The sequence below is a fragment of the Cyprinodon tularosa genome, unplaced genomic scaffold (genome assembly GCF_016077235.1).
Source record: "Cyprinodon tularosa strain WSP-4 unplaced genomic scaffold, ASM1607723v1 ctg76, whole genome shotgun sequence".
NCBI lineage: Eukaryota > Metazoa > Chordata > Actinopteri > Cyprinodontiformes > Cyprinodontidae > Cyprinodon > Cyprinodon tularosa.
The window spans coordinates 1,611,445-1,626,074 of NW_024039518.1; the positions used below are offsets into that span (position 1 = coordinate 1,611,445).

The 14,630-nt window shown below is 35.3% G+C and overlaps 1 protein-coding gene across 1 annotated transcript; it reads left to right on the forward strand.

The window, feature by feature from the left end:
- Positions 1-5,213: 5,213 nt before the first annotated feature.
- Positions 5,214-7,764, forward strand: LOC119773346 (potential E3 ubiquitin-protein ligase ariadne-2-like). Its single transcript, XM_038270311.1, has 4 exons — positions 5,214-5,352; positions 5,501-5,601; positions 7,046-7,201; positions 7,303-7,764. Exons 1-4 carry the CDS (start codon positions 5,271-5,273, stop codon positions 7,762-7,764), a joined length of 801 nt encoding a protein of 266 aa, XP_038126239.1. The 5' UTR covers positions 5,214-5,270.
- The last annotated feature ends 6,866 nt before the right edge of the window (positions 7,765-14,630 follow it).

Here is a 14,630-nt window from a genome sequence, read left to right on the forward strand (position 1 = left end):
ACACAAATCTAGGGCAAGAGTGTTTAGTATAATCAATGAGACATGAAACCATAGCTGCACACCTTTGATCAAACAGACAAAAACTGTGATCCTTTCTTAGGACAGCTGAAGCTAAAGCTGACTGTTATTTGCAAATTACTGTTAAAAAGGTAAATGATCCTGGCAAAATATTAAAATGGTCCAAAAGACAAATCAGTTCCCAGCAGGACAGAAAAGATTTTCAGACGGTTTGCAGGGAAAACCAGTTTCTGCATGGATACGCAGAAGGTTTGAGAATAAGAGTTTCTGAGCTCTTATCAGAGAGGGACACGCTCATGAGAAAAGCCAGACGTGAGATTCAAACTAAGGAATCAGCCACCACAAAGAACAAAGAGGCTGAAACACCTAAAATTCAATTAATGGATCAGAAAGAGTTTCAAGAGGAAAAGAGACAAATTCTGGAAAGTAAAGCTTTGATAGAGGAGAAACGCACATTGGAAGCTCTGAGAGAGGAGCTCAAGATGGAGAAAAAGGGGATTGATCAGGCAAAAGTTCAATTAGAAGCAGAGAAAGGAGAGCTGCTTCAAGAAAAAGCACAACTGGCAGCAGAGAAGCAGCAACTAGAGGCTGCAACAGATGAAACTGCGCCGGAAATAGAGGAAATTAAGAACAGGGTAAAACAAGCCATTGAAAAACTTAAAGAAGAAAAGAAAAAACTTAAGAAGGACCTTAAAGAGATGGGGAATCATCAGGCAAATTATCTCAGGTGAATTATCTCAGTGAAGAAGCTTTAAGGATAACAATAAATGTTATGGTTCTGGTCTGGGGGGCAGACAAAAGAATTTTCCTGAATAAACATGAGAAATAATGAGAAGAGCAATGGTGTGTCCCAGTTTGATGCAGCCTCACTTCATTATATCTTTAATCTCAAATGTATATATTTATTAATAAATGTTCATTCACACTTCTTTTCAATCTCTATTCTACAGATATATAATATTATAATTACAGTCTTGCCATGTAATTCAATCTATTCCAACATGAATATACTTTAACACACACATTATCAGAACGTTGTTTTTTCACTTGGATAAATCTGAAGCTTTCCACACTATACCAAGCTTATGCAATCATTTGTGTATCAAATGAAATGCAATTCCCTTTTAGTATTGTTTGGTCTGCTAATCCATCTTTTTTCACATCTTCAACAATAATAATGCAGAACATTAAATCTACAAAATAAAATGTTTCTATAATGATCCTTGATGATGATAAAATAACCACTAAACTTTAAAATGTCTGGGATCTTACACCCATTACCTTTAGAGTCATAGACAAAAGGCTGGAGTGTCACCAATACACTTCTCATGCCTGCCCTATAAGAAGCATATGATCTGTTTACATGGTTAACTTTTTATTAAACTACTCAACCTTATGATATAAAGCAGCAAAATAATATACAGTCCTTTTAAATGTAATTTAGTATTTGTTTTGAACAATATTAACTGAATAAACAGGAGAAATAATGCAGCCTCACTTCATAGTATCAGGGGATCAATCCAGGTAAAGTATTGTAATTTTTTATAACTCATAATACCCTTTTAGCGAGGTAATGTTAATAATTCTATAGAAATGTATTGTGCAATATTTTGAATTTTATTTTATAATGTAATGTGTATTTCAGAACCTCCCAGGGCCTGCAGATTGAAATTAGAAATAGCCTAATCTGTTTTTATATTGTCCTCACAAAGTAAACTAATATGCTAAACTAATCATTAAAAAAGTCTTGTTTGGCTATTGCATCAAGTACACACTGCCTACCTGAAGACTTGTGATGAGTTGACTGACACAGCTGTTCCCAGTCAATAAAGTTTCTTTGGATTCTTTACAAAATCCTTGGCAATTTGGAATAGCTTCCAAGGGGTGTAAATATTTGGATAAGTCATTTTTTCTTCAGCTGCAAAGAAAAGCTAAACATGTTGTTTTTAAAGCCTATTTTCTACATTTTTTGAATTACAAGCTTAATCATAGATTTCACTTTCCTTTTTTTAGATAACTGTATGTCTATCTGAGTCTTTTCTTTCATTGAATTGTTTTGAGATCTTGCTTTATTCTTAGTTTGTTCTTCCTGTGCTCAGTAGCTTCTCCTTTTAATAACAATGCAGTCTCAAAATTCCCCTTTTACTTGTCTGCCAGAAACAGCAGAGGCTTGCTAATAACTATTATTCCACTAGGTGGCACTCTGACTTGAAATATGCAATTACAGTAAAAACTGAAGTTCCAGAAAGTCCTCTTGAAAAAAAATTAAAGTTGTTTCACTAAGCTCACCTACTTATTAAGTAAGGACACTGGTATGGACTGCAATAAAGCTGTTAATTATTTTACATCTGTTTAAATCTGATTTGATCATATTTAAGCATTTTAAGAAATGAATGCTTTAGATCTACTTAAACAGTTGCAGTTATTAGAATATCAGCTAATTTCAGACATTTAAAAATCTTTTTTTGTTCCTACATCTTGCAAATTTCTAAACAAAATTCTAAACTTGAATCACAGATTTTTATTTAATGAATAATTATTGCTTCTACAGCAGAAAAGGAATTAGAGGAAGAGCAATTTCTGATAAGAAAAACGAAAGAATAACTTCAAACAAAATAACAACAATGAGGAAATAAGTAGACGAAGAATTAAAATGACATCTAACATACTTTACCTTTATGTAATAGTTCAGATCTGGTGCTATGAAGGGGTGGTGCCTTGGCAACCTGATGGAAAGTACCTGGAAGCCCATCCGAAACCAAATCCTGAGAATGATCCTGTACCTTTGCCCAGTGTGGTAAATATAAACTGGGAGACAGTTAGGGGAAAACCTGGGTGGTTTTAGAAAAGACAACACACTTTTCTTATAAACTTTGCTTAATTAAATTGTGAGAAGAGTTTAAAAAAAGAAGAAAGTTGCATTGTGGCAAATATATCTTAAAAGCACTGAACCAAAGCTATACCAACACGTAAAGCAGATGCTCAGCTGATGCTTTCTTCCCACTACTGATAACCTGGGATCTCTCGGCCAGTTTGTTGCAAAGAGTAAATATATATGAACAGACTATAGAAAAAAATATATGTTACTGTGTGTTATCGTTTATATAGTATTCAAATAACATGGCCACCAATAACAACTCAGTATAAAGCAATTCTCATACTTTTCTTCATTCCTATAATCTATTTGGGGTTTTTTTAAACCCCGCCCCAACGAAAATGAAACCAACTAGTCCATTTATACCCATGTAACCTCTGCTGTTGCACAGTGCAGTCACCTCTCTCTACAGCTTTAACTCAGAAGCAGCCTCTCAGCTCATCAAAGAAGATACCATGGTGGTTCAGCTCCTCATCTGTTTTGAACAGAACAGAAAGCTTTCGGTTGAAGTTTGTCAGCATGTGAATGAGCTGGCAGAGACTCCTGTTCAACATCTGAAACAGAAAATACAGGAGAGACGGCCTGACACAGGTAAAAGGACCAAATATTTATTTGTGTGGGTTAACTCAGAGATGAAACAGATAAAAGAAGGAGAATTCTGCTTAAAAAGCTATTTTATCTCTTTTCTACATATAAATGTATTACTTTTAGATGATGGATAGAATTGTTCCAAACCCCTTCCTTTTCTTAATTGACCATTTAGAGGAACATTAGGATGTGGATATATATATAAATATATATAGGCTATTACTGAAATTATCCTGTGCTGTAAAGCTAATTGCATCCTTTAAAATAAATGTTTAATTACTTTGAGTTTTAGAGTGTAGTTTTTATTAAAAACTTATCATCACATCTGTGTTATCTTTCTGTTGTTCTGTTTTCTTTAGTTTGTCGATAAAAAAAAAATGTCCTAAAAGATAAGGGTGATTCATTGTTTTAATTCATTTATGTATTTTATTATTATTTTTTTTTTTTTGCAGACAAGGAGAATATGGGTCTGATCCACAAAAACTATACCCTGCAGGACGGACACATGTTGGCTGAGTACCAGATCAAACACAAATCTGAGATCCAGGCAGTGGTGCGCTGCAATGGAGGACTGGATGCTTGAACTACGGACCATCCCCACCTGAAATCAACTCCACTTGTTTCGATGTTTATTTCTATCCCCTTTTAATTAAAGATATCATTAGGTTGAATATATGTGACAGTCAGTCAGTTTCCTGTCCATTAATGTACAGCTTTTATAAACGAAGAAATAGATTTTTATTAAAGCTCATTTTCAAACTCTTCCAGTCATTTTACTTCTTGGGGGGGGACTATACATATGTACATAGTGGTGAGATTCTTTTTTCTTTGTTTGTTTGTTTTAGGAGTGTTTAATATATTGTTCTTTAAAAACATAATTAATATAAAATGACAGAAAGGTTGAATTTTCTTGGCTCAAATATGATCAATTTCAGCTTTTCATTCATTGAAACTGTTATAAATCTGTTATAAATAAAAAAGCTTGATTTATTTTTTAAACTTTGTCAAATGTTTATATCTGTAAATAAACCTTTTGATCTGTTGAATTATTTTTGAAAACATTTATGTATTAATTTGTGAAACATGTCAAATTGAAGAGACAAACTACTAAATGAATGACTAATATATAGCTTAATTTGAATTATTGCTTTTTGGATTCTCTTCATATGGCATTGTACTGATTTAAAAATCAAAATAAAAAATAGAGGAAATCAGTGATACTGATTGTTTCTACTTTAGGATGAGCTGGATGTAAATGAGCCATTTGTAGTTTTTATTATAGCAACGCTCAATTGTCAAAAATGACATTTATCCTCCTGATAAATGATTGTTTATTAGGAGGATAAGTGATTGTTTTTCACTACTGTTAATCATGTAATTTCAATCCATCCATCCATCCATCCTTAAATCCATCCATCCATCCTTTCATCCATCCATCCGTCCATCCTTTCATCCATCCATCCATCCGTCCATCCTTTCATCCGTCCGTCCATCCATCCGTTCATCCATCCATCCATCCGTCCGTCCATTCATCCGTCCATCCATGCATCCCTTCATCCATCCATCCGTTCGTCCATCCGTTCATCCGTCCATCCATCCATCCATCTGTTCGTCCATCCTTCCATCCATCCATCCTGAGCCGGTTATCCAGCAGGGTTTCAGGAGTTCCGCAAGTTTATTTTCTAGCCGACAGAACTGACTCACGTGACTTATTCCGCACAGAATCGAAAGAGTTTCTTTCTTCCAGTATAACCTGCTGGTAGTTTCTGTCTTCGCGGGAGAAATCGAGATGAGCGCTGGAGCTGAGACCAAGTGTTATAAGCTGGGGGATCCGACGATTCCCTTCGTGGATAAGGAGGATCAGTTTGACTGTAAGTGGCTGTTTTAGTTCATTAGACAGAGCAGGATTGGAGCTGGATACTTGCTGCCATATCTGAATGTCTGGTATAAATGTTACCGTGTTTATAATCAAGCTGTATTTAAACATCCTGTAGGATCTCATTAAATTTGTTTCTACAGTTACATGCGAAGGTTTTGCATCTCCAAGAGCTCAGATGTCCTGTGGACATGTGGTGACCCCGATGTCTCTCACTAAGTGGTGCAAACATTTAGTGGAAAAGGTAAGAGAGCAGCGAGTAATCTGAAACCGATAGCAAAGCAGAGAAATAAACTGGAACATTTAATAAAAGCTCCTTTCGGCAAGTTGTTTATGCTTTTAGATAAAAAGGTTTCATTTTTCCACTGTGTTTTTTTTTTTTTTTTTTTTTGGCAGCAGAATCTGCTTTTTGTTTATTTACAAAGTGCAAAAAATTGAATGCTTAGTTACAAATTTAGGAGGAATAATCGTCGACCAGAAACATATTTGCCATAAAATTGTTAAATTCAGGTAAAATAAACAGGATTCCCTGTCTAAATAATAGCTATAGAGTTTGCTTGTTTTTATAAATCACAGAAAGAAGTTCATTCCCCAAGATAAACCTTAATTTAGCAGAAATTTGTTTTAAATAGGCAGGCTCTAGGGTGGAACAGTTTATAGCTCTCTTGCCTTGCAGCAGGGTTCTGGGTTCGATTCCCAGCTCGGGGTCTTTCTGCATGGAGTTTGCATGTTCTCCCTTTGCATGCATGGGTTCTCTCCGGGTACTCCTGCTTCCTCCCACAGTCCAAAAACGTGTGTGCATGTGTGTCTCTGTGGTGCCCTGCGACAGACTGGCGACCTGTCCAGGGCGCGCCCCGCTTCTCGACCATACACTGCCATCATTTTGGTTGAAAAATATGTATTTTTTTTTTTCAAATTTAACGTTCAGAAATTATTAACACCCCATAGAGGAACATTTTCCGACCAATATCATATTTTTTAAAAGTTTAGTCCTTTTTATTTCTTTTTTTTTTCCAAACATAAATGACCAAATAATGTTGGATTCCTTAAAAGATTATAGTCACATTTGCAGCTCTAAATAGTTGGTTTGCTTTTTTGGGTTGTTTTTTTAGCTGGACTAAGGGTGTTTATTGCTGTTTAGATTGTGGAGGTTTTAGACACAGACCTAGACTAAAATCTTTGTATTTAAATCAATTTATCCTTTTTATGTCCCCTTCATTGTAGTTTACATTTGAGTTGTGCATACTTACTTTTCAGTGCACAAAAACTGTGAATCTTTAAAACACAGCTCTAATATATAACACCTATAATAACATTTTAATTTGATCTCAGGTCTGTCACCGACTATACTGTCACATTTAAAAATGTGTCTGAATATCTAATGTAATGTATATTTAGGCTTTCAAAGTAAATACCGTTGTGTTGTTGAAAATTTAATTCACTCTGATATTATTTGCAGTCTCAACACATAAAAGCAGATCTCAACAGTTAAAATTAAAATATACCGTTCCAGGCAGTATAGGTGTATTTTCTATGGAGACATAGCAGCTTTTGTTTTTTAACAGTTATGGCGTAATATTAATGGCAGAATTTTGAAAATTGGTTAAAATAAACTAAAGAATCACAGAATGATGAGTTTCTTTTTCTTACGTTTAATTCCGACTATTTCTCTGACTGTTTATATAAAGGGCGACAGCCAGTTTGTTTGCGGTCAGTCTGGCTGTGATGCTGTTTGGCCTTTCAAAGAGGTCTGTAAAATGGCCCTCCTGACCCCTGAAGAAAAGGACTACTTTGAGAAAACCATGTCCTTTAATGCTGCCGCCAGAAACCCTAACTCTAAGTTTGTAAGTATCTGTTTAATGACACAAAAACTGCAAGTATGCTTGAATCTGTTGCAAATCCCTCTGTTTTTATTTCACCCTCCACACATTATCTATCCTGACAGTGTCCTGGATGCATGTCTCCTGTGACCAGAGGGAGCAGCTTAAACCTTTACATTCACTGCAAAGTGTGCTCAGGAAAAACAGGACGCACTTTTGCATTTTGCTGGCAATGTTTGAGGGAGTGGAAAGGTATACAGCCTCGGTTCGACCGCTGTGAAAATGATGATTGCCACAATTCTGCCCTGAAAACCTTGAGAGAGTGTCCAGAAATCCAAATTCAGACTGAGAATGGAGCCAAAGGGTGTCCGTCTGTCCGTGCCTGTCCAACCTGTGGCTCACTGATCCAGCACACCGGGAAAGGATGTAAAATCATTTCATGTCCAAGATGTCACATGCAGTTTTGTTTTGGCTGTCTAAAGAGCACTCTTGAGTGTATTATTGCACAAAACAGAGTTTTGGGAAAATGCCCTTGCGATATTGCCCCAAGACAGACCTCCATACCCATGTGGCAGAGAAAAATTTAGTAGGATTATCTTATTTGTTGGTACCTTTAGTTTGAGGAAAGACAAACCCAACATTGTTCACAGAAATATAATGGATTAGACAAAAGTAATAATAAATAAAACTGCTTTTCCACCATGCTTTAACAAAATGATAAACAAATAAACTCGTGAAACAGGTCTGGACAAAAATGAAGGTACATTTAACATTTTGTTGTCCAACCATTAAAACAATTGCTGCAATCAAATAATTCCTTTAACTGTCAATGAGACTTCTGCTCCTCTCAGCAGGTATTTTGGCCCACTCTTCATAAGCAAACTGCTCCAGTTATCTCAGGTTTCAAGGGTGACTTTTCTAATTTCTCTTTAGAATGGTGATAGACTTGATATGTTATTGTACCCTGGAAAGATTCAAGACACCCTGTGCCACATAAAGCAAAGCAGCTCTCGGACATAAAAGATCAACCTCCATTTGTTACAGTAGTGGAGGTTTTATTTCATGATATACTTCCTATACTCCTAATGTTTCCACAGGAAATTCCCCCAAAAGCATTGTGGCTTGTCAATGGTTTAATTTGGCAAATTCCAGTCTGGCATTTTTATGATTTGAAATAATGGGGTCCTCCTTGATTATCTCCAGTTAAATCCAATTTGGCTCAAAACATGACAGTTACAGTAGTACTATCTGTCACTGATGTTCCTTGAGCTTTAAGTCCACCTTTAATCTTTTTAGAAGTTTTTCTGGTCTCTTTTGTTACCATTCGTATTATACTTCTCTTTGATTTGTCATCAATTTTCCTCCGGTAACCAAGTCCAGGAAGGTTGGCTTCAGTCCCATGGATCTTATATTTCTGAATAACATGTACAACTATAGTCACAGGAACATTAAGCTGTTTAGAGATGGTTTTATTACCTTTACCTTTAACATGCTTTTCTATCATATTCTTTAATAACTCCTGAGACAAGTCTTTCCTTCTCTTCCTCTGGTCCATGTTGAGTGTGGTATGCACCATGTCACCATACAGCACAGTGACTAGCCTTATATATAGGCCCACTGACTGATTACAAGACTCTAGACACCTGTGATGCTAATTAGTTGACATGGCCTGATTTAACATGTCTCTTTATAAACGGTATTTTCAGTCTTTTCTAGGGAACCATTATTTTGTCAAGACTTGTTTCATTGCTATTTTATTTCAGTTATTCCGTTAAAGCATGGTTGAAAAGCAATGTATAATTTTCATGTTTATTATCAAGATTTATTTATTTATTATTACTTTCGTTAATTTAATGTTATGAAGATAAACACTATGAAGAAGTAGGAGGACTTGTGCTACTTGTCCACTCTGTGAAAAATACACTGATTTAATAACCATGGTATCTCTTCTAGATTGACCATATAACTGGTCTGACCTTAATTTGATATAGAGTATTTATCTATAATTTAGTTTATTATGTCTGAAAAGCTTTGTAAAGAAGTGAGTCATCTAATCATACCTCTGCAGTTCCTATAGGTAATACCACCAACAATATTGACAGATGAAGATATGGACATTGACGTTCCTACACACCTCTTATTTATACAGTCTCATGCTTCAATACTGCTTTAATTCATTATTTAGGTTATTCTTTACTTTCACACCACCTATTGAAATGGATATGATTTTCATGTTTGTCACATAAGCTTTTGAATTTTTGATTATCTCTGTAATTATATCCTTGCTACAAATAGTTTTTGAATGCTGTTTGGTAGCTGATTATTTTGAGCTTTATACATATAGTTGTGAGATTTCAAATTCTATCATATCAGAGGATTTAAACAAGCAGGAGTGAATGAATGATGAATGACTGCGTTCGTGTTAGCCAGCTATAGGAATTTTCCTGGTGGCTCTTTTCTGCAGTTTGAGTAATGTCTTGTAGGTGTTATCCCAGACTTCTATATAATTGCTCAGGTATGATAGAAACAGACAAAACGTATTGCTTATAGTTCAGAAAATGTTTTGCTTTACTAAGATAATGATGCTTCTAGATTATTTAGAGTGGATATGTTTGATCTGAGGCTTCCAGTATAGTAGTCAATAAACAGACCTAATAATTTTATTCCCTTTACTTGTTCCACCTCTACCCTACCTTTTTTCACAATCACGTCTATGTTTCCTTAATAACTACCTAATAAAATGAACTAATTTTTTTCCAGATTCAATGGCAGTTTATTCTTGTCAAACCAGTGATATATTCCAGGAGCTGCTGTAAACACAAACCAAGATAGAAGATATTTGCACCAGCTGCAAGCAAAACACACTTGAATACTTGTGAAACCTTATAGAAGTAATTTATGTAGAGATAAAACCATATCAGTCCTAATCTGGACCCTTGGGGACCATCACAAGCAATGTTCAAGAACCACTTCCTTCACACCATAATGCTCTAACTTCCTGATTAATATATTGTTATGAGTTGTTTAAAATATTTTTGGATTAACAAACAGACCAATTGAAAACTTATTTTAATCTATTGAGCTGATTAATTCCTCAGTTAATCCTAGAACTGCAAGAGCTGTGGATCTCTGTGATCTAAATCTATACTGCATTTCAGAAAGCATTTTGAATTTCTCAAAAGAAGTTGTTCATGCTGCTAATAAAGAGTTTTTCAAAAGCTTGGAAAAAATTTCGAAGTAACAAAATGGGTCTATAATTTGTGAATTGCTGTCTATCTCCAGTTTTATATAATGGTATAGTTTTTGCGCGAAAGAGAGGGTACCGATATGAGTCAGTGGTTTTAATAGTTGCCTCAATAACTCTTCTGACTCCAATGTCATTGGATATTTCATTTTTACATTTGATTTCTCCCTCTTCCAATGCTGTGAGAAACCCTGAGTTTCATTTTTTGTTATGAGCACCTCATTGCAGCTCTCTATCATTCAGGTTCAGGGATCTTTTCTGCCAGTTTTTCACTGAATACTTTTAAAATGTTCCACCTCTTCAGAGAGATCATCAACATTAAATAGTGTTGCTCATAAAACATTTTGGATATTAATTTTGGTCTTTTCCTAATAACATTTTCATAATATTCTATATGTCATTTTATTATTATTTAATACTTGTATATAATATTCCTGTTTAAATGTCCTTAAAATGAATGTGGAATTCTCTACAGAGTGTGTTTTTTTCCCACGGACATCCTCCAATCCTTTTGTGATCCATGGATTTTCAGAATATTATCATTTTGACATATATTCTATTGTTTGATAATGTTTATCAAATGTACCGTATATTTGAAAATGTTTGGGAATGTCATGTAAGCTTTGTGTATGCTTTCTTTCTTAAAGTATTTCATCCTTCATTCAGTCGTTGAATCCTGTCTTCTCATTCTTTTGTAATATTGTGTATAGTCATTAGCAGATTTTTCTAAATGATGTCATGCAGCACAAACACCAGCAGATCACTGATATGATTAATGACACTTACTGTGTTGTTACCTATACGGTTTGTAAATATACAGTATGATCTATTACTGTGGCATTGTGGGGTGCAATCCCACTAGTTTTAGTGATATTTGGATAAAGGCTCAAACTATACACTGTATGCCTCTTTAAGTTTTGCAGATTCATATTGAAGTCCCAGAAGTCACAGATTAAATATACATTCTGATTTATATTTATGAATGGTTCTTCAAACAATGCCGTAAACATTTCCACACTGAAACCTTATGTAGATGCGGTCTACCAGAATATTTCCTCTTGTCCACAAAGATTTAAACCATTATACATTTGACTATGCCTTCATTTTATCAGTTACCTTATATCTAGGGTTTCTCTCTTTCACCATTCATGTCCATTCTATTCATATAGTCAAATTAATATTCCTCCAGTTAAAAGTCCATCCCATTTTCATGGCCAAACCAGGACACATGATATTGTAATCATAATAAACGGCTGTGTGACCTGGCCTAGATGGTCAATGACTGCTGGAGTCAGCGTTTCCTGAGCCATTGCATCTATATGTATCCAAGACATAGGTCACATATTGTCACTTTGATGTTACGCTACCATTAAACCAAAGAAAACTTCATAAATTGATCACTGCTCACATGTTCATAGCAAAAGGTTTCCACAGACAGGGATGATTTGGTTATCAGCTGGTGCAGTATCTACCAGGAGAATTTATAGCAGATATCTAGGGCAGATGTTTCAGTCAACAGATAACCTTTATGGAGGTAATTGCTTCAATTCAATGGTATTACTATTCTAGATTGATCATAAACCTGGTCTGACCTTAATCTGATATAGAGTTTATAGCAGTCAAGAGGAATTATCACAAGACCCAATAGTCAAAAACAAGACTGCTGCTATCAAAGCATCTCGCATTTCAACACCCAAAGCACCAGGATGATTACCTTTCATGCCCTACTGCTTCGATGCAGTGAATTATTCACCAGGTCTTGAGTACATGCACTGAGCAGTAACTGGATATTCTTTTAAGGAGGTTAACATTTATATCACTTTCATTCTGACCCAGTAAAGCTGGTAATTACTGTTAATCTCTGCTTGTTCAATACTTTAAACAGACTTTAAATAAAAGACTCCCCCAATCCACCCATCTGCCTTATACATCCAGAATATCTAACTATGGAGAAATATGAAATCTCACAGACTTCACTATAATAAAACAATTTGTTTTTCTAAGCTCTTTATATCATTCCTAATCCAAATGCTCGAGTCACATCAGCAATGCCTTTTAAATTGAGAAAATAAAAAGAAAAACATAATGAACAAATAATCCAATAATAAATAATAGAGACAACCAACATGGTTGATGTGGTAATGGGGAGATATAGGTCACATCTATCATTTCTTTGGACCACCATAAGGCCTCCACATCACCACCTCCTGCATCCAGCCCAACACTACAGCTGAATTTGTCCATTCAACATGAAAACTCAAACATTTTAAATGTTTCTGTAACTGATGTTTCCCTATCAGATCTTTCCCTGTTTTATGTTTACTTTAAATCCATTTTTCCCACAGATCTAAATAACAAAAGAGATTTTATAAGAAAGTATTTTATCATAGACACTACAATTAATAATTTTACCATGGCTTATACTTTTGCTGCCACTTTACCCTGTAACTCAGAAGATGAGCCCATTGATAATTTGTCTCTGGAAAGATGGAATCTCCATAGAGAAATGCTCCAGGAGTGGGAAATGAAAAGAGGGAGTGCCAAAAAGCAAAGGTGGCGGAGGAATGGATTCCGAGTTCACTATGAAATCTATGAAGAGAGACTTTACAGATATAATTTTAAAAATAAGAGATGCAACAGAATTTTTCTTCTACATTAAGAACATCAACAATCGTCACGCCTTATTTGCAACAGTTGACAGGTTAACAAACCCTATTATCGACGTGGCTGATTAACTCCAATCTAAAAAGGCCTGCAATGACTTTAAAAAAATTTTACTAAGAGATAAAAGGTATTACAAAACCAGACTGCACATAAACTTCAACTCCAGTACAATTTTGTCTCCAATCAAATAAACACTGTTAAAATACCCTAATTCTAATAAACTGCATCTAATCTCCTCTACATACTGTCTTAATGTTTTACCCACGTTTTATTAAGCAGGTTTACCTGTTGTAGAGTCTGATTTGATTCCAATCACAAACCTTTCTCACTGGCCGAAAAAACTTTTTAAACCAAATGCCAAATGTTGATTCGTAGCGGGTCGACCCATGTTTGAAAAGTATGCATTAACCCAGTATTTCAGTGGGAAAGAGGCTATAAACACAACCCTTATGTCGGGTGCCTTAAAAACAGCTACCATCGATGAAGAAGAGAAACAGTTAACAATGACAAGCTGCTTTAATGTCTTCCAGTCAGGTTTCTCTGCAAACCACAGTACAGAGGATGTCCTGAACGGTTCACACAACAGTCTGGTTGCAGTAACATTAATATAGTGTAAAAGAAAATGGCAAAACCATTATTTCTGCAGAAGACATCATAATGGAGCGTCACATCACATCCTGCAGTGTGAACGTAACCAAACTGACCCTGAAAAGGTAGTAGGAGGATCAGCCTCATCTGCATCCACTGATCTGCTGAAAGGTTCAGCATATAATGAATTCAGATATTTGCCCAAATTTTTTATAAGCTAGCTTCCAATAAGATTTTTTTATCCTCATAGCTGCTGCTTCCTCATATTAGGATCTTTTTGTTTAAAACCTAGAGTATAGTGTCCCCCAAACCTCCAGCAGACTTGAAACTATCTTGAACCAACAAATATGTCATATTACTTGATTCCTCTTTCTTCATCACATGGATGGTTATCATGAGCCTAATCAGTTTCAGCACAACTAATGACAAATCAATTGAGTTGCTACTTGTGATTGATTAGCTTTACATTAAATTCATCCATGAATGAATCGTTTTCAGTGTTTCACTTCGGCTGTGATTCATTTCTTTTTTTGTGCTCATTTTAGATATTAAAAATAAAGTTTCTTACAATAAAAAGACTTGCAGTAAACAACCGGTCAGACAGCTATAGTGCTTCCTTTTCAAAGAAATGTTACGGAAAATAAATGTCATAACACAAGCATTTTTTGTGGGTACTTTCCAGCTCCTTACTTAGTTTTTGTTTCATGTTGTTTGGTGAGGTAACTAATCTTTATCATTTCGATTACGGCCAACAGATTTCCCTTAAGTTTATAGTTTCTTCCTGTAATTCTAACGCAAGTGAGAAAGAATGACCACATTTTGCAGGTTCATTCCAGGACAGACTACTTTGTAATATAGGTGGAGTTACAGGCCGTCTACTCCCTCCCTCTCTCTGCAGTCATAGGAGTGCCTTTTACTGTCTCTATATCAGCGATTGTTCAACCATAGAAATTCTTC

Bases quoted from the DNA above. Each gene is read 5' to 3' on its own strand.
- LOC119773346 (XM_038270311.1), top strand. From the start codon at position 5,271: ATGAGCGCTGGAGCTGAGACCAAGTGTTATAAGCTGGGGGATCCGACG. The intron at 5,353-5,500 runs GTAAGTGGCTGT...TTGTTTCTACAG, and splicing joins TAAGGAGGATCAGTTTGACT to TTACATGCGAAGGTTTTGCA. The intron at 7,202-7,302 runs GTAAGTATCTGT...CTATCCTGACAG, and splicing joins GAAACCCTAACTCTAAGTTT to TGTCCTGGATGCATGTCTCC.